This window comes from Natator depressus, chromosome 7, assembly GCF_965152275.1.
Source record: "Natator depressus isolate rNatDep1 chromosome 7, rNatDep2.hap1, whole genome shotgun sequence".
NCBI classification, from domain to species: Eukaryota; Metazoa; Chordata; order Testudines; family Cheloniidae; genus Natator; species Natator depressus.
The window spans coordinates 89,454,674-89,478,745 of NC_134240.1; the positions used below are offsets into that span (position 1 = coordinate 89,454,674).

Sequence of the window (24,072 nt, forward strand, 5' to 3'; positions counted from 1 at the left end):
GACATACTATAACAAAACAGAACTTTCTTTTAACTATTCATCTGCATATGCTTATTTTTGGCTTCTTGGCAAGAAGATTCTTGAATTTTAGTTAATGATTTTCTCACTTATCCGGCTCAGAGTTTTGAATGATACATTCAGTATTGTTACAAAATTTGTCTACTTTGTACTTTGCAGACTTAAAAAAATTCAGACCTATTTTTTTTTAGGTTTACATTAGAAGTTTGTGAGAAGACGAAGTAATTTGACATTAAAACCAGAAGTTGGCTATTGGTTATTGAAGTTTATGGAAAGATTGGTTTTAGAAATAGTTCAGAATATTTCACAGAGGAGTTACTATCAAAATAGTATGAAATACTGTTTTTAATAATATTCTGTGTTCACTGTAGAAGATTCTGAATAGATAATGAAGAAGGCTCCATGTACTGAATGACAAAATATAGTTGGATGTATTAGAATGCTAAACCTGATAAATAGGTGAGCCTTTGATTTTTTTTATCACTTTTGTGAAGGCTTCACAAGGAAGCCCTTTGACAAAGTTGTTAGTGGGGTAGCTAGTCCTATCCAGTACCTCAAAAGTTATACTAAGTTGTTCTCTCTCTAACTTAATCATTCTTTATTCATGTAATCTGCAAATTAATCTTAGTTGAGTTAACTTTTTTTGTGTCTTTTGTGGGTAGAGATTGCTCATAACTTTGAGAAGGAAAGACTAGATTTTAAATGTAGCACAGAAGGAGGTGTACGATCATATGATCTAAGCCGGGGCAGGCAAACTTTTTGGCCCGAGGGCTACATCAGGGTTGCGAAATGGTATGGAGGGCTGGGTAGGGAAGGCTGTGCCTCCCCAAACAGCCTGGCCCCCTCCCACTTCGTGCCCCTGACTGCTCCCCTCAGAGTTTCCAAACCCCCCTGCTCCTTGTCCCCTGACTGCCCCCTCCCGGGACACTGCCCCGCCTCCTATCCACACTCCCCACCCCCTGACAGGTGCCCCTGGACTCCCAAGCCCTATCCAATCCCTCCTCCTGAATCTCCACCCTATCCAACCGCTCCCTGTCCCCTGACTGCTCCTCAGGGCTCCCTGCCCCTTTTTCAACCCCTTGGCTCCCTGCCCCCTTACCATGCTGCTCAGAGCGGCAGGACTGGCTTATTAGAAAGCCTGGGAGGTGGGCGGGCAGGTGCAAGTCGTGCTGCCCGGCAGGAACGGAAGGCCAGAGCGCTCCCTGCGGGGGAGGGGCCAGGGGCTAGCCTCCCCGGCTGGGAGCTCAGGGGCCAGGCAGGATGGTCCCACTGGCCGGATATGGCCCGTGGGCTGTAGTTTGCCCACCTCTGATCTAAGGACTGTCAGCTTTTTGGATTTTGATGTTTCTTGTGCTTTTAATGTCAGAAGTCAGGGTGTGTCTTTTTCTTTTAAAACGAACATAGATTCACATTCCTAAACTCATTTTACAGGCCGTAAAAAGTCCCTTTTAACTACAAAATGTTCTTTTGGGGCTGGATTGAAATTGTGTATGGTAGTGGTATTAATCCTGGGATGTGACCAGAGATGTTTTTATATGTAGATCTTGCATTATATGATCAAAAGTTCATAAACTAATCACTTAACAAGTGTCATACTATAAAATCAGTTTAAATTATTCATGCAGAAAGAAGATTTTAACTTGATTACACTGATTTGTACACATTACACAGGCTGAACTGCTAAACAAATTTCTTGTATGTCACACTTCAACATGTACCATTTGTGAAAGTTTTTATACATCCTGGGAATAGCGGTAGAAAGGGATGTCTTAAACATTATATCCATTCATTTTAAAAAAGTAATTTATCATATTTTCACCTGCCTCTGATTCCTTCTACCATATTTATCTCTACGTCAGCTTGAACAGTGTTAAGTATGCTTTGTGAAATAGGTGGGGGGCAAGGGGAAAATGTAACTTTTTTATATTCCTGGTTTCCCTTTAACATATAGTGACATCTTAACTTTTTACAATGCTTAATAATTTTACTAAGCTTGAATACCTGCTATTTCTGAAACTATGTACTTTCATCAACCACACAAATAAAAAAAAAAATTAAGTGGTAACAGTTGGATAGAAGGGTCTCATGTAACTTTGATTGAATGCATGTGTTTTAGATGTAGTCTGTAGAAAGTTACTTAAATCTTTTGTGGAGTTTTTAGTCAGTTAAGAAGTCTAAAAAATAACAACGTGGTTGGTTGGTACCTATATTATATACCAGTTCGCAACTTTAGGCAGGCAAATTATGATCACTGCATTTTAAAGTGTTCATTTCAAACCAAAGTTCCATCCTGCATTGAGATCAGCTGGCAAGGACACCTGTACTGATCCTGAAGCCGGACTAGGATCCCAGTTGTGTGGATAGTGACTTTTATCCATATTAGTATCAATGAACTCCTATAAAAGTTCTTACTATTATTACATTTAAAAATAATTGTGCATATATTAGTTACTTAAATCAAAATTCTGAACAGAAGTTTCACAATGTAATTAACTAATTTTTTTCTGTTAGTACTGTCAGAGCAGTGTGCATTTTTGAATGAAATCTTAAAATGATCATATAACTTCACTATAAATTGTTGCTTCTTGGTTTTAGGAAAATCTGAAGTAATGGTGTGATGTCTTTATTGAATATTTAAAAATCTAATATTCCATTAAAAATAGAACAACTATTTGTCCAGTCTTTATAACTGAGGCACAATATATGAAATATTGTTGTTGTTAAATATTAAATAGTTTGTTTTAATTGATATGAAAGTACTAAAATCCCCTATATTATTCAGGACTCTAAGTGTACTAGTAAATCATTGCATTTACTTAATTTACTGGTTGAAAAAATATTCCTGTTTAGGTATGTATTATGTTGCTTAGCAATATTAAAAGCTTGACCTGTTGGAATTGCTCTCGGAGAGTTATCTAGGAAGTTGCATTTTGATCATGAAATATTAATTTCAGTATCACTGTGAATTACTCGTATATCCTCTTGTAGTATTGTACCTAATAGCTTTTATTTTTAAATGTGCACCAGAAGAGTGCTAGGTCACTAGCCTGGGGCACGGGAAACCCAGCTTCAGTTTCCTGGTCCACCGCCGACTTCTTGTGTGAACTTTGGGCAAATCACTGCCTCCTTTTCCCCATCTGTAAAATGTGTTAATAGTACTTCCCTACTTCACAGTAGTGTGTGTTGAGGATAAAAAGATTTTGACATGGTCAGGTACTGTGGTAATTAGAGGCCATATAAGTACCTAAGATAGAAAACAAAGTGCTGTTGGATGTAGAATTTTTTTTAAAAAAAAACTTACTTTTTGTGAGGAAGATTATTTAACTTTGCTGCTTTTGTATTATGTATTTATGGATAGCACTGTTTTGGTAGCCAGAACCCATACAAAATATGTATTTCAGTAATTGCTTTTGAAAAAATGCACTTTTTAGCTCAGCATTTTTGTGCTGTATTAAAAGGGAGACTTAGTGTATTTTCATTCAAATTATAGCTTGGCTCTTAGTATTTTCCTGTTCTATAAATGGTATGATAGTGCCAACTTCATGAGGAAATGCTTGATTTCTGCATTGTCTCACCATTTTAGTCAGTGTGCAGCTTTTCTGAAGACTGTTTGCACAAAATAAACATAAAGTTAAAAAATTAACCAATTACCTGTGTACACTTTTAAATGGACAGAAGCTGCCAACTTTTCCATGTGTTCACTTGTAGCTACTAGTCAAGTGATGGCTACATGTTCTGTTTGAATTCTCCTGCTCAAGTAGGAGAGAGAAATGAATACTGAAAAAGAGTGAATAACTTGTAAATGTCTCTCAGAAATGAATAGTGATTTTTTTAAAAAAAAGAAATAAAGTAAAATTGTTTAGTGAAATTGTATGCTCTGAAATAGTTAAAACAGAATCTTAGTTTAACAAGTAGTTCTGGAATATGTAATGGATTTGTCTAATGTATTAAAATGGGTACTGTTCTGTAATGTGTAAAATATTGCAGGATTTAGTAGAGCAAATGTATATTAAAATTGAAATTTGGTTTAAACAGACTAAGGAAATTTAAGCTCAAGGCTGCAACTGTTAACCAAACACTGACTGTATATTCTAGTGCTCTGTACAAAATTATGAACTCCTTGGAGATAGTTGCAATACCTTTTGAGCTGTACAACTAGCTGTCTTAATTCTGACTCTACTTGCTTTTGAACGGTTATTAAAACCATATTACTTTATAGAAGAATTTTTAGAAGTGCTGACTATTGGTGTTTGATCATTTACTTCAGTGGGAGTACAGTCGGGCCAGTGCTGAACACTTCTGAAAATCCTACCCTTTAAACCTTTGTTTTAAGGTAAAATGTCAATGGGTAGGTTAAACTTCAGTCTTGAGAGTGTTGTCATCTTGATGGATGTGTACCCTATCTAGTAATTTGTGGCCATCACACTAATGTCCGAACATTAAGGCCTTAGTTCTGTCCTTAGTTACATGTAACTACTCTTGTTGACCTCAAAGAGAGTATATTACCCATGTGTCTTGGGGAAGAATATAGCCCTGTATATGGAGCTTGTGAAACATTTGAGCTGGTTAGTATTGCTGCAGCATGGCATATATAGAAATACAAGCGAGGTCTCTTCATATCTGTTGATTGTTGACTAATAGCTTTCTTAGTAAAGTTTTTTCATTGCATAGTTGGTTATTCTCAATACACTTAATGATTATATAGTAACTCTGTTGACAGTTTCCAAAGTGTAATGTTTGCTGTGTGGGTAGCAGTTATTTTATTTAGAAAAACCTGGTAGTTTTTATTGTGTGTTTAAATAATTTTCAGAAGCACCTAAGTACCTTTGATTTATACCGGAGGAAGGCACAATTATGTAAGTGTTTCTGTATTATCTTGATCTGTGGCAATTTGGGTACAGAAATTCCTCTTGTCTCGATGGGAATATACTAATTTATGGAAGTGGCCTTTGTGAATTGATGTATTTCAGGAAGCAAAAAATATTTGAAAAAGGAAAACTTTCAGCATATGAGCTAAAACCATATAGAATATATTGCCCTTCAAAACATGATAAATCAATATTATTCTTAGGCAGAACTTTTGTATATGAAGTTTCTGCCTAGAATGTAGTTTTGGTTTGGTACATACTGCTGAACTTAGTCTTTAAATTGAAATGACAGAATTTGCCTGAATCAGTGTTGCCAGACACCACGTTAATGCAGCACAAAAAAAAGTGAAATTAAACCACCTGCCGATAAATCTAAAGTTAGTATTTGTAGTCCCTTTGCACTATGTGTAAAGTTACCACATAAGAAATTTTAACAGTAATAGATTGTATCCCTGACCAGTGCAAGGGGATAATGGGTAAGTGGTGGGGTTTTTTTTTAAAACACCTTATGAACACTCCTGAGGTCCGTTTCATAACCCATCCCTTCGTTCTCAGTGTAGTGTGTTGGTTGCTCAGAATTCTAACCTGGTTTATTGTGTTTATATATATATATATAAAATCTGCCTTTGTATACTGTTGGTGTTTCTTTCATAATTACATTGAGTGAAGTTCTGTACTTGGTTTTTATCAGTGAGTGTAAATGATTCAATAACGAATTGCAAATAGTGGCTGCAAGATGGTTTTTCTGTAATGTTTAGGAAGTTAAGTAGGGGTGGTCCATTAACTCTGATTTGGTATTGTCATAAATATAAAGGGAAGGGTAACCACCTTTCTGTATACAGTGCTATAAAATCCCTCCTGGCCAGAGGCAACATCCTGTTATCTGTAAAGTGTTAAGCTCGGCTAACCTGGCTGGCACCTGACCCAAAGGACCAATAAGGGGACAAGATACTTTCAAATCTTGGGGGGAGGGGAAGGCTTTTGTTTATGCTCTTTGTTTATGTGGTGGCTCTCCCTTGGGAGTGAGAGGCCAGACAGAAATCCATCTTCTCCAACCCATCCTAATCCAAGTCTCCAGTATTGCAACCAGTAGAGGTAAGCCAGGCAAGGTGGATTAGTTTCTTTTGTTTTATGTGAATTTTCCCTGTGTTAAGAGGGAGGTTTATTCCTGTTTTCTGTAACTTTAAGGTTTTGCCTAGAGGGGTATCCTCTGTTTTGAATCTGAATACCCTGTAAAGTATTTTCCATTCTGATTTTACAGAGGTGATTTTTACTTCCTTTTTTAAAATTTTTAAATAAAATCCTTCTTTTAAGAACCTGACTGATTTTTCCATTGTTCCAAGATCCAGGGGTTTGGGTCTTTGATTTTGTAACCAATTGGTTAGGATATTATTCTCAAGCCTCCCCAGGAAAGGGTTGTGTAGGGATTGGAAGGGATATTTTGGGGGAAGACCTCTCCAAGTGGTCTCTTTTCCTGTTCTTTGTTTAAAACGCTTGGTGGTGGCAGCATACTGTTCAAAGACAAGGCAGAGTTTGTACCTTGGGGAAGTTTTTAACCTAAGCTGTTAAGAATAAGCTTAGGAGGTCTTTTATGTGGGTCCCCACATCTGTACTCTAGAGTTCAGAGTGGGGAAGGACTCTTGACAGGTATTTATACATAGAAATTGCAGAATTGAAATCTGTGCATGTATGCAAATAGAATGAAGGTTGTACATTAGTGTTTGAGCGTAGAGATATGTAGACTATGCAAGAGTGATAGTTGAGATCAAGAAGAGGAACTAGTTAATAGAGTGTAGCTGGGATGTTGAATGACTTAATTATTTCCTTGGTTTTCATGGTACGTGTTGGTGGGGTATGCACCTCAGATTATTTTTTTTTTTCTGTATGGGGAATTTTCCATAGTTTTTAATCTCTGTATATCAGTATGGATATTTATGTAGTTGGGTATTAACATTAATATGTATTGTATTAAACATAAATGCCAGGATTAGGGTTGCTTTTTCCTGTGCAATCTTAATTCAGTACCTTTTGTGTGTATGCATTATCCTAGTCCTGCCTAACATCACATATGAAGTCCTGAGGTAGAGCCCCAGCAATAGAACCCATTTCTCCTGGGTTTTAGAGCTTGTCTGTGGCCTGGTCTACACTAGGAAATTAGGTAGTCATAACTACATCATTCAGGGCTGTGAAAAATCTACAACCCTGAGCAACTCAGCCCCCCCCCCCATCCACCCGTGTAAACAGCACTAGGCTGATGGGAGAATTCTCCCCTTGACCTAGCTGCCACCTCTTGGGGAGGTGGAGTATCTATGCCAACAGAAGATGGCCGCCTCTCATTGACATAGGTAGCCTCTTCAGTGAAGTGCTACAGTGGTGTTGCTGCAGTGTTGTAAGTGTAGATAAACCCTACAAATGAAGTTTTTTCCAGAATAGCTATTCTTCAGTAACTCCATATGTAGGCACGTTTTTATTTGGCAATAAGAGTGCCTTGTTCTGGTTTCGGTTAATCTGCTTTGGTAGTGGATTCAGGAATAGTTTCTGTGCTTTAAATTCACGCCATACCTTAATCTGTATTAAGTTCCAAGACCTTCCTTAGTCGATTGTAACATAAGTTAACACTGTTTCTGTTCTTACAACAGTCTGCTTCCTTCACTGCCTATCCTATGAAGTCAGTTGACGAGGTTCAGTAGGAAAAAAGGACATGATCATGCAATTAAACATTAGCAGAATGCATATATGCAGGGGATTTGAATAAAGGTCACATGGACAGTTTTTACTGTAGGTAGTCCTGTGACTCAAGTGGTACAAATCTGTGCTGTGACGTGAAAGTGCAATTTTCAGACCCTACTAATGTATGATGGGGAGGAGGGTGTAATTTTTTCATCTTTCCTTTAAAACAAAAACAAAATCTAGGAAATCGCATGTGAAAACTTGTTAAAAGAATGTTTAGGTTTCATGGTAAAGTGCAGAAAAGTTAAATACCAGAGTTATGACTGTCCATACATTCTTAATTCTGCTCTCTTGAACATATGTAGTACAATATAGTTTTTAATTACAGGTTTGCATTTTTTTTTCTTGCAAGATCCCTATATCATTCACTACACTAGATGGATGCATAAAGTTGCAGAGAATTGTAAATCCTGCATTTCCTAAATTGAGTGCTTGATTTAGCAGCTAAGATACTGTTTTTGATCTAGTATTACAAATATATCAAAAATAATAGCAGTCAGACTTCATTGGGAGAAAGCAAGTGTATTCTACCCCCAATCTGGTATTGAAGATTGTTTTGCATTCCTGCTTTTGTCTCTGTATTGGTGATCTCCCAGAGGAAGTTATGGTTGAGGATGTTAATAGTAGAAAATTCTTTTAAATCCCTACATTAGATTTCACAGAACTCTTTAGTACAAAATGTCTGTGTCCTCCAGGCTGATATGCTTTTGTATTTTTCCCTATTTGTGGAAGTTTTGGATGTCTTGGGACTTCTATAAAATTATATGTTTTCTAGTCTTTGCTAAGAACAGTGATTCAAAGTGTGACTACATTAACTTGAAAGATGCAACTCTCTAGCCTAGAAATCCTTTTTGGTTAAGAAGGAATAGAATGTAGCTCACTCTTCACTGTGCTGGTCTTGCAGGCTAAAATGAGTAAAGAGAAGTAGAACATATTGTTCTTGAATATGACCTGAAGAGATTCACATTCTTGACTGTACATATGCTCTTTTTGTCAGAAACATTTACACAGACTTTGTTGTTGGGACCACATGCATGTTTCCTTGTGGAACTGAACACTTGGATCTGAAGTTACATATCCTTCTAGCTGCTTTTATGTTAGCTGGTTTTCCTTGTTGAACTATATTTTCCTATAGTTGCTTGGTTTGTTAGGCCCTTTTTATTTTAATTTCTTATTGCTTGTTTCTTTTGGTGAGAGAATCTCATTCACATTCTGTAACATCAGCAATTACTTTTTAGGGAATTTATCAGCCTTCCAGAGGAACTCATGCCATCTTTTTTGTTACCCACATTTTTTGTGTCCATGAGTCTGTGAAGCATGTTGCAATTAAGAAATCCAGCACACCTTTTTCTTCCAAATCTTTCTCTAGCATCTCTTCTGGAGTAAATTTGACCCCATGCATGTAGTACTTAAAGTGAAGAAACTGTTGTTGAAATTATGGTTTCCTAATTACTATAAAATAGAACTTGCTTATAGCCTTTGTACTCCAATTAGACATTTTTATTGTTTGCATGAAGTTTTGTAAATAGAGGATTTTCTTCCATGCTCATAGTATAGATAAACAGAATTGCTCACTGTGCTTAAATTACATGCTACAAGTTTAAAATATAAAAAGAATTTGAACTGAAAACATCAGATATTAAAAGGTTAAAATGTTAGTCCTAAATTGCAAAATTGTCCTATCAGTAAACCACATCTGAGACTCTCTTCTTGTTCTTTAAGTCACAGATGGTAGAGCTGGTAAAGTGCAGCTGGTTGGCTACAAGGAATCCTCCTTTACTATCTGAAGAACTTTCTTCCTGTTCATTTCCGTTCTACTTCCTGACCATCCAGAGTCACAGAAAAATAGCAAGCTGATTGTGTCCCAGACCAACTAATGGGAATGCAGACTGTATCTAAATAGGGAGTGTGTGTACAGGATAGTATTGCCAACTGGCAAATGTCATGTGTGCCAACAGCCTTCTGTAGATGCATGCTCAGTGCATTTTTTATTAGGAACAGCCAAGAAAACTACACAAAAGTTAGTTGACCCTTGAGATACAGCCAGGCTTCTTTACGTCTGCTTCAGATAATGCTTGTAAATTACACTTTAGGGGTGAATCCTGTTCCACATCTGTCACTGCTCTTGAATCAGTAGGATTTAGTGGTGCAGAGGTTGAGATAAAATTTTGGTAGCTCATGTAGAGGATTTGCACACTTTGTGTACCGTTGAGGTCCAGCTATGCAACCCTGTGCACCTCAAACAGCTAGGATTTGGTGGTAGTCATGGAATCTAATGCCCATTTCCTTTACACAGTGGAGCAAAAGAGACATTGAGACTGTTTCAGCAAATGAGGAATGGTGACTCTGCTGCTGCAGAGAGGTGGCATGGGGATTGACCCCAGCGCACATTTGATTTGCTTAGGATATGGACTCTGCCTAAGATTTGGGTCTTTGGCATATTATAGCTCTAGTTTCAGTCTGTCTGCAGACTCAGGAAGACAGCACAGCATTGATTACACCAGTTTCATGTTTGAAATCATGAAGGCTAAAAATGTAATTCTTTTTCTAAATAGAAGTTTAAGATCTGAAGGACTTAGTGAAAGATGGCTTTCACTTGTCAGAAAGTTGCCTACTCTCCACTGGTGATTTGCCAAGTGGATTTGTCAAGATCTGTATCTATCTTAGGATATTTCTGCACAGTAGCTGGGAGGTGTAATTCCCAGTATGGGTAAACATACCCATGTTAGCACTTCTCAAGCTAGTGCCTAAAAATAGCAGTGTGGCGGCAGCAGCAGCACAGGTGGCAACTTGGGCGCCTCCCCTGTGTTACATGCTTGGGCAGTAAGCCAGAGGCGCTGGCTGTGCCAGTATGGCCATGCCAGTATTTTTAGGTGCTAGCTTCAGCAGAACTAGCATGTGAGTGACTTTCCACACTGGGAATTATACTCCTCAGCTGCTGTGTAGACATACCTTTAGTTAGTTCTAGAATGTGCTTCCTGTGTGTGTATATATAGAGACTGAACAAAACTTAGGAATCTAGAAAGAATGATGGATTTTCTTTGTTACCCCATATTCTAAGGAGCATGTGTTGTGTTGGAGGATTTTCTGTATATGGACATTTGTAAATTGACAATTACTTTTTTAAAAAAAGTCTATTTAGAATCATAGAATCTCAGGGTTGGAAGGGACCTCAGGAGGTCATCTAGTCCAACCCCCTGCTCAAAGCAGGACCAATCCCCAATTTGCCCCAGATCCTTAAATTGCCCCCTCAAGGACTGAACTCATAGCCCTGGGTTTAGCAGGCAAATGCTCGAACCACTGAGCTATTTAGAAAGTAAACTTTCTGTGGGCGCTCTCGTATGGTTTATAAATACCATGCAGAACTTGCCATTTGGTTGTCACTTGTTCCATAGGTAATTGTTACCTGTGAAGGAAAATGTTTAATAGTGTATTTTGTATAAAAAAAAAATCATACACCATATTCTTATCTAATGATTTAAAGCTCTAATTGTGTTGATTAAAAGAGAATGTTCTCTGTTTGACAAGTAAGTCTTTAGTTGTGTATGTTTGCAACTTTCTTTGGAGTGGATTTAAGAACATCTTAATTGGAAAATATGTCAGGGTAACTTATTAGGCCTACTTCCATTATTTACTGTTCCATAACATAAGAATTCTATTTAGTAACTTCATCTGTGGTTTTTTCTGATTTAAGTTATAGTAAAACACCGACACACACTAAATAGAACTCCTTAAACAAATGTATTCAAATACTTGAAAGAAAAAATAAATAAAATTATACTGTAAGCCCTTTAATTGTTGACTTGTACTCAAATGTAACTATAAAGAAAAACAAGACCACTTTTTGAATTAATTATAAATGCTCCTAATTGTTACATTATTTACCGTTTGTTCCTCTTGAAATAGCACAAATCTCAACTTTTTAAATATGAAGATTTTCTTGGGAATTATTTCAGGGTTATGCAATAAAGAAATCTATTTACTGTCAAATCCAGAAATACAATTACAAAAGAGTACACTGAGATACAAATAACTCACTTATATTTTTTTTCACACTTTATCTTTTGTCTTACTGTCAGGGAAGCATCACTTTTTCATTGTAATATTTTCTATTATTGTCAGTATAATTCTGTTCTGTCAGTTTTGATTTACATGTGTCAAATGCTCTCCTGTTCATTCAGGTGATAGTTTGGTGTACGTTTTGAACTTGCAGTATATATCAGTTTTTTATACAAAGAAATATGTAAATACTAGGGCTGTCAAGTGTTTAAAAAATTCCAATTAATCACAGTTTCAGTTGCATTGTTAATAATAGAATACCATTTATTTAAATATTTTTGGAGGTTTTCTATATTTTCAAATAGGGGTTAGGGCCCAGGTTCCAGCCTCCCTTGGAGTGCAGGGCTCCAACCCTCCTCCCTCCCCTGGAGTGGGCATAGCCTCTGCTGCCCGAAGAGCTCCTGAGCTGGGGCTGCTGCCGCTGCCTCCTTCCCCACCTGGAGGTATGCAGTTAACGTGTTTAAAAACAAAACAATGCATTAATTTTGTTTTCCGTTAATCACAGGCGTTAACTGTGATTAATTGACAGCCCTGGTAAATACAATTGTCAAAGCTGAATTCATTGCTTTTGTAGGTTTGTCAGCGCTATCGTTAGGGAAATACTTTACTCTTAAACTCTTTATCAGGTAGCGGATTAGGAGAATCTTTGTTTAGTTATGTAGAGAAGCTTTTATTGATGTCTTAGAAACTTAACTTGAGGCTTACACATTTTTCTTTCCAAGGTATCCTGATGTTAAGTAGCCAGTGTTGAACTGGAAATGAGAAGAGAAAGCTATGAAAATGTTAGTGTTTAATACGTCAATATTGATAGTTCCGTTGCTTTAAGTCCTGATTCTGCAAACAGTTGCACCAGAATGGATTTCTGTTCTCGTGCTGAGTCCCACTGAAACATGAAATAGTGCACTGGGGCCTTTGTTGGCACAAAAAATGAATGTTAAAACCAACATGAGCAAAACCATATGTGGTATACAGGGAAAAATTGCTTTAAATAGGAATAGGGATTTTAATTTTAATTTAAATGGGTTTGACTGTGATGATCTCTTCAGCTCTGTGTCTGATTTTAAATCCAGTGTAAGCTACCAATTAATTAATAATGTAAGTGAGTTGGACAGAATCTCCAGGTGTTGGAGAGGTAGCTCAAGATGAAAACAAGAAGATTCAAATATTGCTGTGGTAATTTTGGATTCTCTCATCACTGAGCCACACAGTGAGTCATGTACATTGCTTGGAAAAGACTACAGCAGTTCGAAAATCAGTCCTGACACCAGGATTTTTAACTCTGTGCATGACAACATATCTCCCCCCCTCCCCTCCCCCATTGCGTGTGTGTGTGTTCTTTGGGGTTTTTGTTTGGGGGTTGGGGGAGAAGGGGAGAGGAGTGGAAGCTGGGCAAATGGGCCAAAACCAGAATTTCCGTAAAAGCTAGCTTCAAAATAACTTCAGCTGTTGGTTTAAGGCATATTATTTGCCTTCACATTTGTAGCTAAATAAAGTTCCCGATTTTCTTCTCTCCATGCCATCTGAAAAATACAATCTATCTAGCCCACAGTTAATCTTGAGGATCCAGTAATTTTGCTTTTCAAAGTGGTAACATCTTTCTTTCTTTTTAATGCATTTAAATTCAGTTTAGGCCTGAAACTTAGAATCTCACTGCAGCCAACAATTACTTTAGAAAATTTTTTCTTTTTTTTTTCTTGAGGGTAAGAGTAAGGAATATATGGTGGGTTCAGGAGAGATTTTAAAAACTTTAAAACAAATTGGGTACTCCTTTATATTAATCAGTGCATAGAATTTAACTGTTATGCCTTTGAAAAGGAGTCTCGGTAAGATGAAGTATATGAATTTTTGTCTCTACACTATTGCCATACTTCAAAATAGTCTCTTGTAATATGAGGATGCATTTGCCCAAGGTTATTTGACTGTAACTTTGGCCAGGTTTATTTAGTTGTATTTGTCATGTTAAAAAATAATTGGGTTCTTTAGTATGATGATTTTTTCTTATAGAGGCATTTCCAGAAATAATAATCAGTATTTGAAATGTGTGAAAGCTTAGTTTCTACATCTTTAGATTCATAGTTTCTCTTCTCAGTTTCTAAAGAGCTTCAGAATTCAAATGGTACTTGGATTGCAATGAATTTCACTAATTTCAAGATTTTTAGGTTTATCAGATCACTTTGGCATGGAAATCTGTCATGGTTTCCCTACAGTGCTGTGGTTGGAAAAGTGTCTAAGTAGTTGAGTATAACTGAAGTTTTAGTAAAATCTGTGATCAGTAATACTCTGCTCATTATGGGCACGATTCAAATACTTACGTTACTCCATGAGTAACCCACTTGGCTTCCAGGGGGCTACTTGCACAGTGAAGTATGTTCAACATGAGTAAAGATGGTGGCATTTAGCCTAGAAATGAAAAACTCTGACGTAACTTTTTAAACTTCAGTCAGCCAGCTTTGCTGCTTAAAAATTGGTTTGTGGCACATACAGTCCATAGTCTTAAAATAAAGTGTGTTAGATTTGACCATAGTTGTTAATGTAAACATCTGTAACTATCTTGAATACTGAAGAAACTTGTACTGCTTGGAAACTGACAGATTGACCTCACCGCATGGGAGGGTTTAAGTAGTGGTGTAGGACAGTAGGGGCGGAGTTTTTGTAAACTGGAAATCTGTAAATGAACTAGTCCAGTTTACAACTCTTTCCTGCCTGTACCTTTGTTTGACCATGTACTGTGTGAAACAATATATCCATTAGCTTGCCCATTTTAAATATCATTGCTTGGATGCTCTGTTTGGATTGTTTGGTCTGTCCTCTTTATGGCCTATAATAAGGCTGGGAGTCTGTCACAGATCACGGAAATCAGATTCCGTGAATTTCTGTGACCTCCATGACTTCTGGAGCTGGCTCGGGGCAGCAGCAGCGATTTGGGTGTGGGGGAGGGGGCTTGGGGCTCAGGGCTAGGGATGGGGGGGGTGCTTACCTTGGTGTGGAGGACTCCTTGGCTCCAACTGGCATGGCCTCCCTGCAGCTCCTAGGCGGTGGAAGGTTGGGGGTCTCCGTGTTGCTTGCACTCGCAGGCCCCATCCCTGGAGCTCCCATTGGCTGCGGTTCCCGGCCAACGGGAGCTGCAGCAGCCGGCACTTGTGGCAGGAGCAGTGGAGCCTTTGTCCTGGCCCCGGGTCCACCACTTTAGGAGCTGCAGGGATGCAGAGCCTGATAGGAAGCCCCACCAACCTTCCAGCACCAGCAGGGGTCCCGGGCCACCTCCCCCCATCACCCGCAGCACCCCTGGACCGCCCCCCCCCCCCAAGTTTTAATCAGGGTGGGTATTTAGTTAAAGTCATGGACAGGTCACAGGTCCGTGAATTTTTGTTTATGGCCCGTGACCTGTCCGTGACTCTTACTAAACATACCCATAACTAAAACATAACCTTACCTGTAATCTGTTTCATCTGCAGACTACTCCGTATAGAAATCCTGGAAAGTATTTGATTTGTTAATGTAGTTGCATAGACTGAGAGAAGGGTAGTTTTCATTGTTTGGGATATTTTTCCATCTTGAGAATTATGGCATCATGATTGTGTGGACGTATAGTCTCAAATGTGTTTTGGAGTAGCAAAAACTAGATTTAAAGGGGGGGAAAAGTGAATTAGTTTGGAAACTGTCTGGAGAGGAAATTACTGTTTATGTACAGTGTTTATTCCCAGTTGTAGATGCAGAGGAATTGCTGTATTGAAAGTTGTTTCATGCAATATAATTGCAGCACTGGATTTACTGAATATTTTTATAATATTGTGAAATGCTTGTATATACTCTTGAGCTGCAGAAATAGTTCTTTAATTGAAAGCTTTGCTTTTAGTTGTGATGTAGCAAAATGACACATTCGAATTTGATTTTGCATATGTTTCCAGTGCATATCGGGGTAGATTTGATTTAAATCACTAATCAGGAAGACTCTATTTAATCATGGATTTCTACATAAGTGCATTTTTGTTGGTTATTATAACCTTAATACATATTCTTCACAACTCTGAGATAGATGAGACCCAAACTGGGTCTCTTTTATGGCCTGCTGCCATTATTGGTTTTCCCTTCCAGTAGATCTCAAATCAATGAAGGCTACATTCAGAAAGACCTCAAGACTTCTGGAATATGCTGCTCAAACAGTTTCACTTTTGTTTCTACTGCCTGTCCCTGCCTTCTCCCATTTATCAACAGACTTCTCCTTGTCCAGAGATATTCTGCCCTAACAATCTTCTATTCATTGAACTTTTTGAAACTTTGCATTTCTAGTGAGAGGTAAGGGGTTGACTGTGTAGACAAATTTGCAGAGGGACAATAGAGTTGAGGTCTGTTATTTCTCACCTCTATATATTTTACTTAAACATTTTTGCTGTTAACCATGTTCTTTCTGGAGACACAAATCCACAGTTTGAGAATTGCAAAACTAAGCATCTCTGATGGTATCTTCTAGACTAAGCACTGAGTCCCATTGGGTAGAGAGAAAGATTAACCTAAATAATCTATACAGAAGGCCCTGGAACCCCACAAGATTGGGTCCCTAATCCATAAATTATTGGAACTCATTTACAAAACTTTTCTTAAACATTACATGAATATATTGTCTCATACTATAGAACTAGAATTTATAATCTCTATTCCATGATGAGATATCTTTGACCTATAATGTATCTTTATCTTTAGATAGGTTTTTCCTCAAAGCATTTTATCAAAGAAATCCAATTTAAATGAAAAAATCCATTTTTTTGCAGGGGGAGGGGGCGGTTAAATCATTGATTTTTATCCACCCTGGTGCATATGCTTAGTCTTTTTATAAAGGCAGGTGTGTTAGCCCATTTACATATTGGCTGGTTTTGGAACAGTGGTTTGTTATAGGTGAACTTTTTAGTGCAGGATGCAGACTATAAGCATTTTTGTGAACAAAACATAGTTCTCTAACAGGAATCTGGTTTTTATCATATGCTTCTGAAACCTAGGAAGAAGGTAATTAAGTAATTAATTTAAAAGATAGCTAGTTGAGTAACTTAGTGTTAACTGCTCAAACTGTCTCTAAACCACTTATCTTATTACATAATTATTAGCCTCTAATTGCTGTAGAGTAAAAATTTAGTAATTACTAACATAGGAGTAAATACAAAGCAGTAGCTAGTTTTTTTGTAACTATACTAGTTGAACACCGCTTATTACTACTTTTAATAGAAAGCTGTAGACTGCATGCAATTTAATGCGCAAGACAGCATGTATTTTGGAGTTTCACATGGTATCCGACCATGTAAATCTGTCATTGTCCTGAAAGAAGAAGAGCTTACTGACTTAAATATTAAAATGGTAAAATTTATTTTTTAACTTTGGCTAAAACTTGAGGTTTAATAAAAGAAAAATTTAACTAATACATTGCCTATTATACAAGATGGTTGAATTCCAGAATAAATTAGAAAGCATTTTAAAAATTATTGGGCATATATTTAACAGTAGATGTCCTGACTATAGTATATTTTTATTAGTACCTGGGAATAAAATTGTTTTAAATTATTAAAATAGATACTGTTCTGTAATATTAGGATTACTATATATTAAATCATTAAATTCTTGTCAACTGTTTTTAGACTTTAGTGTACTTTCCACAACTTGTTCAGTATTTCGGTTAACACAGTTTCTAAATACAGAGATCTCAAATGTATTACTTCAGTACAAGCCACATAGACTGCAAACAGATTTGTGGGGAGTTTGGAATGGTTAACTAAAACTACTTAACTGTTATCTTGTAGCTCATGACGGTCTGTACAAATTATCCAGTATTTCTCAAAGATTAAACATATTCATATCTTCAGAAGATGTGGCAAATTGCCATCTCAGTGGTTTCTTCAGCTTTTTTCATTTTTCTTTGTATGAGGTTAGTGCTTAGTTTTTAAAAAAAAATCATTTATTGTATTATAGTTAGCTTGATTGTATACTCTCATATCTTTCTATATTTAGTCTAATAACTGAAGGACTACAGGAATATTCAGAAATTAAGAAAATGTGAAGACACATCTGTGAAATTCATGGTTTAAATTACAGTTCAGTAACGTCTCACTTAACATTGTCCTGGTTAATGTTTTCTTACGTTGCTGATCGATTAGAGAACATGCTTGTCTAAAGTTGCGTGATGCTTCCTTATAATGTTTAGCAGCCACTGCTTTGTCCACTGCTGGCAGAAAGAGCAACCTTTTGGGAGCTAAGTGGTGGGGGCTTGGAACCAGGGCAGACTGGCAGCCCCCCATCAGCTCCCCTAAGTTCCCAGTGCTGTAGCTGCCCAGCAGGCTATCAGTTGCTGGCAGTTCAGCTGTCCCTCCCTGCACTGCCGTGTGTTGCTCCTGCCCTCTGCCTTGGAGCTGCTCCCGGGAGCCTCCTGCTTGCTGTGCAGAGGGCGGGGGAAGAGGGGTGCTAATGTCAGGGTGTCCCTGTACCTCATCTCCACAGGGAGGACAGGGAATGGGACAGAACAGTGGTTAGAACGGAGGGAGCTTGCTGGCAGCAGCTGCTGCCTCATCTTGCTGATCTACTTAAAAAGGCGGTGTACTTGGTGGGGTCAGTGTACTTAAAGGGGCAACGTGCGTCCATCTCTCTCTCTCACGTCTTTCTCTTGCTCTGTCACACATGCTGTCTCGCTCTCAGACAGTGTGTCTGTCTCACTCCGCCATGCTGTCTCCTCCCTCCATTCGTGCTGCTTTGTAGAGTGTGAGGCTACATTAACAGTGTGTTAACCCTTGAGGGCTCATCTTAGTGCTAATTCATCTTTTGGCAGTAAGGCATTTCCTGGGAAATATCCCACCCTCTTTCACCCTGTGACTCCACCACCTCCAACTAAGCGTCACAATCATCATTGCTGTGTATAGTATTACATTATTTGTTTAAAACTGTGTGTGTGTTAGATAGTCCAGTCTTTGGTGAAGAAAATTTCCCGTAACCTCTTTCCCACTCCCCCACCCCACCCCCCTTCAATTTCCCCATAAGAATTAATGTGATCTGCTTAACATCATTTTGCTTAAAGTTGCATTTTTTTAGGAACATAACTACAATGTTAAGTAAGGAGTTACTGTAATTTAAAGTTTAATTAGTGGATTACTGTTTAACCCTACATTCATCTAATCAACATCCAGTGAGGGTTCATCTTTAAATAGCGCATCTTAAATTTTGTTCAGCCAGGCTTTCTGTACTCAAATTCACTGTTCCTTTTCTAAGCTCTTTTGGTTTCATGTATGCATATTATCTCTGTCTTTATTGTAGAACTTATTTGTTTTCCTCATACTATGATACTGATTAGAAATAGGTAAGTGAGCTGTAGCTCACGAAAGCTTATGCTCAAATAAATTTGTTAGCCTCTAAGGTGCCACAAGTACTCTGATTAGAAATATTAATCAGTATCTGGAACTTTAGTGCAGATGTTGAGCACTGTTATGGTATGTAGCTGCTCATGCTTAAACACTTAATTTTTCTTACAAACATTTTATTTACACATAAGAACGGACATACTGGGTCATACCATGGTCCATTTAGCCCAGTGTCCTGTCTTCTGACAGTGGCCGATGCCAGGTGCTTCAGAGGGAATGAACAGAACAGATAATAGTGATCCATTCCCTGTCATCTACTCCCAGCTTCTAGCATCAGAAGCTGGGGGCACCCAGAGCATGGGGTTGCATCCCTGACCATCTTGGCTAATAATCATTGATGTACCTATCTTCCATGAACTTCTCTAATTCTTTTTTGAACCCCATTATAATTTTGGCCTTCACAACAGCTCCTGGCAACAAGTTCCACAAGTTCACTGTGCATTGTGTAAAGTAGTACTTCCTTATGTTTGTTTTAAACCGGCTGCCTATTAACTTCATTGGGTTGACCCGTGTTCTTTGTTATGTGAAGGAGTAAATGACTCGTACTTTTTCGCTTTCTCCACACCGTTCTTGATATTACAGACCTCTCATATCCCCTCCCCCCTTAGCCCTCTCTTTTTCTGGCTGAACAGTCCCAGCCTTTTTAATCTCTCCTATATGAAAGCTGTTGCATATCCCTAATGATTTTTGTTTTCTTCTCTGCACCTTTTTCCAATTCTAATCTTTTTTGAGATGGTCTGACCAGACCTGATCACAATATTCAAGGTGTGGGCGTAACCATGGATTTATATAGTGGCATATGATCTTTTCTGTCGTCTTACTTATTCCTAATGGTTTCTAACACTTCTAGCTTTTTTTGACTGCCACTGCACATTGAGCGGATGTTTTCAGAGAACTATCTGTGGTGACTCCAAGATCACTTGCTTGAATGGTAACGGCCAGTTTAGTTCCCATCATTCTGTATGTATAGTTCAAATTGTTTTCCAATATGCATTACTTTGCATTTATCAACACTGAATTTCATCTGCCATTTTGTTACTTAGCCAGGTTTTTGTAAGATCCCTTGGTAACTCTTTGCAGTCAGTTTTGGACTGAACTAATGAGTAATTTTTGTATCCTCTCCAAATTTTGCCACTTCACTGATAAGCCTTTTTTCCTGATCATTTATGAATAGCACTGGTCCCAGTACAGATCCCTGTGAGAGACACCACTGTTTACTTCTCTCCCTTCTGAAAACTGATAATTTATTCCTATCCTTTGTTGCCTGTCTTTTTTAACCAGTTCCTGATCCATGAGAGGACCTTCCCTTTTATCCCATGATAAGCTTACTTTGCTTAAGAGCTTTTGTTGTGGGACTTTGTCAAAGGCTTTCTGAAAATCTAAGTACACTGGATCCCCCTTGTCCACATGTTTGTTTGCCTCCCCTCAAAGAATTCTAATAGATTGGTGAGGCATGATTTCCCATTACAAAAACCATGTGTTCTCTCCCCCCCCCCCCCAACAAATCGTGTTCATCTATGTGTCTAATAATTCTGATTTTTATGATTGCTTCAACCAGTTTGCCTATTACTGAAGTTAGGTTTACTTGCCTATAATTCTCAATCACCTCTGGAGCCTTTATTTGAAAACTGGTATCACATTAGCTACCTTCCAGTCACCTAGTACAGAAGCTGAGTTAAATGATAGGTTACATAGCACAGTTAATAGATCTGCAGTTTCATATTTGAGTTCCATTAGACCCCTTGGGTGAATAACATCTGGTCTTGGTAACTTATTACTGTTTAGTTCCAAAACCTCCTCTAATGACACATCAACCTGGGACAGTTCCTCAGATTTTTCACCTCGAAAGAATGGCTCAGGTGTGGGAATCTCCCTCACATCCTCTGCAGTGAAGATGGCTGGAGAAAATTGATTTAATTTTTCTACAATAGCCTTATCTTCCTTGAGTGTCCCTTTAGCACCTCAATCATCCGGTGGTGACTCCACAATGTTTGGCAGACTTCCTCCTTTTGATACGTGTAAAAAATGGTTTGCTGTTAGCTTTTGAGTTTCTTGGCTAGTTCCTCTTCAGTCTTTTTTTTGTCCTGCATTGTTGTTCTTCTACATTTGACTTGCCAACATTTATGCTCCTTTCTATTTTCCTCAGTAGGATTTAACTTTGAATTTTAAAGGGTGCCTTTTTACCTCTAAACACTTCTTTCACTTTGTTTATCTATGGTTGCACTTCTTTGGTCCTCTTACCATGTTTTTTAATTTGTGGTATACAATTAATTTGAACCTCTATTATGGTGTGTTTAGTAAGTTTCCATGCAGTTTTCAGGTATTTTACTTTTGTGACTGTACCTTTTAATTTCCGTTGAACTAGCTTCCTCATTTTTGTATAGTCTCCTTTTTTAAATTAAAAGCTACTGTGATGGGCTTCTTTCATGTCTTCTCCCCCTCGCCCCACATTAGAATGTTAAATTTAAATTAGTCGTTATTATCAAGTGGTTCAGCTATATTCACCTCTTGGACCAGATCCCTGTGCTCCATTTAGGAATATATCAAGAATTGCCTCTCCTCTTGGGGGTTCCAGCAGTAGCTGCTCCAAGAAGCAGTCAACTTTTTTGAAAGAGGGTGCTTGTTATGTTCTTTCCTCCGATTATATGTATGGCATTGAGATAAATGTGTGAATCAGGAGCAGTTCAGACAGAATAGTTTAATGCTGGGGCCAAAAATGGGGAAATTGGGCTTTCCCCGTCTATACCAAAAAGAAATAACTTCATAATCCTTCCGAGATACTGTAAATGCTCATCTGCTGAAAGTTGCATATTTAAGACTTCAGATTGCGGATTGAATGCCACTTCAACCATTAGCTCTTAGTGATAGGTTGCATTATTTGTGCAGGGTTGCCAGTTCCTCCTTACCTGAGACATGTATTTCAGTATCTTAAAGTGCAATGTTGCTGTCTAATACTGAGCTGCCTACTTTAGGATCTTGCTAATGGCTTAAGGTAGTTTTTAGTTTGGAATGTTTTTGTAATTTAAAACTGTGTAACACTTTTATTTTTAAAATAGACTTTTATACGTGAGGATGCTATAAGCGTGAAGAAGTATAGCACTTTTTCCTCAACGTTTTTGTTGTCTTGATTCTGTAATGGATTGTTTTTTCTAGTGAACGTTAGTGTTTTGTCCAACTGTAAATGTTTCTGATAGACAAAATTAATCTGCGTTTGCAACACTTTGTGGTAGACTTTCAGTATGCTCTGGGATTATACTCCTGGGGGAATTCTGCACCACTGCGTATGTGCAGAATTTGTCCCCCACGTATTTCTTTGCTTCCCCACAGAAAAATGACTTTCTGACTGGGAAGCTAAGAAAGCCACAAGAGCGGTCATGCGACTCTCCCCATTAGTGTATTTCGGGCGCCTAGGGCAGCCGGCAGAGAAGAAAATCACTGTGGGGCAGGAGGCAGGACTGGGGAAGATCTGGCTGGTGGCTCCTACCCTGCGTCAGGCTCAGCTGCTAGTCCCAACTGGGCTGGGGAGGATGGGACTTCCTCTTCCCTTGCAAAAGATCCGGTGCCCGGTCAGACCAACCCCAGATTTCTCCCCCAGCTGAAAGAAGCTCTGCAAGCTCCCCCTCCCGCTTACTGCACCCATTGCTCCTCAGCTGCAAGAGGGAGGGATCCCTGTACAGGGAGCTGCTCCCCCATCCACCCAACCCATGTGCATCCAGACCCACCCGATGAGCCCTATTCCCCCTGCACCTGGATCATCCCGACGAGCCACCGGGATCCCAACCCCGGTGAACCTCAATCAGCTGCATCTGGACCAACTGTGCCCCCGACACCCAGACCCCCCCCACCTCTGAGCTCTGTTTCCTCCACACCCAGACCCCCCCATAGAATCCCATTACCTTTACACTCAGAACCCCTTGCTGAGCCTGCCTGTCCACTCCTAGTGCACCTGGCACAGAGGGGCCCAGTCATTGCGCTGTATCAGGGTTGGGTGCTGCCTCACCACTGAGTCCATGTCCCGGGGGGAGCTGCACAGTGATCTCCCACTCTGTGCAGCCAGTGGCCTGTGCTTCCCATTGCCATGCTAGAGCCTCCACATTTATTTGACAAATAAAATTTGCAGAATTTTAAAATTTTGGGGGCAGAATTTTTAATGTTGTTTTGGTGCAGAATGCCCTCAGGAGTAGGGATTAGTCTGTTATGCAATATCTTTCAACACCGCCCCGAGACACACACATTCTGGAAAGAATCATCGCTTTCATGCATTTATTGCTTAATTTATTTTTGTTCCTTAATTGACAACCATGTTTCCTTATTAAAGTAATTTTGAACTGTTTAACTTAATTCTCTTTGGTAGTGAAGTGGTTTGGTCATTACTCTTTACCTTTTATTAGAACCTATTTAATACTAGTATTTTTGTTGCAATTTTGTGTACTTTACAAATTTATTTTCCAAATATTTCCTTAACTTGGATATTCAGATATTTATCCAAACATAATTGCTATGGGTTTTCCTGCAGACAGACTTGAAGGAGTATACCGAAACAACATTGATGATGTAGTAAGGTAAGATTTATATTTTTGCTGACACTCTGAATTATTTGCTTATCTATTTTTTTTGCAATACTCCTAATTCATGCTGTAGTTTAACCTTTAATGCCTATAATAAGTAGGTTGGGTAGAGTACACATTATCTTCTGCTTAGAGGTACTTAGGGGAGAGGAAGTTTGGTGTAAAAGTGGTCTTTGGTTCTATTTCTGTAAAATTAAGTGTATTTCTAGGGATTGTATTCGTGGTCATTGTTCTATATACAGATCAAATTCATACAATTAGCTTTACAGGTGCAACACTGAGCTGGTCTACTTGTGTTGGAAAAGTGCTTAAATGACTTAAGAGCATGACCCCTAACTCATAGATATTTTGAAAATCTCACTGAGTTTTCCAGAGCAGCTAACCTTAAATTTTTAATGTAAAATACCAAGCAGAAAAACTTGCCAGAAACATAAGTGA

General features: G+C 38.4%; 1 protein-coding gene across 1 annotated transcript in view; it reads left to right on the forward strand.

The window, feature by feature from the left end:
• The window catches only part of PTEN (phosphatase and tensin homolog), a 90,293-nt gene that overhangs the window by 2,382 nt on the left and 63,839 nt on the right, over window positions 1-24,072 (forward strand). The window contains exon 2 of the mRNA XM_074959025.1: window positions 23,544-23,628. Within this exon, the coding sequence (XP_074815126.1) occupies window positions 23,544-23,628 (85 nt within the window). The remainder of the gene's footprint in view (window positions 1-23,543; window positions 23,629-24,072) is intronic.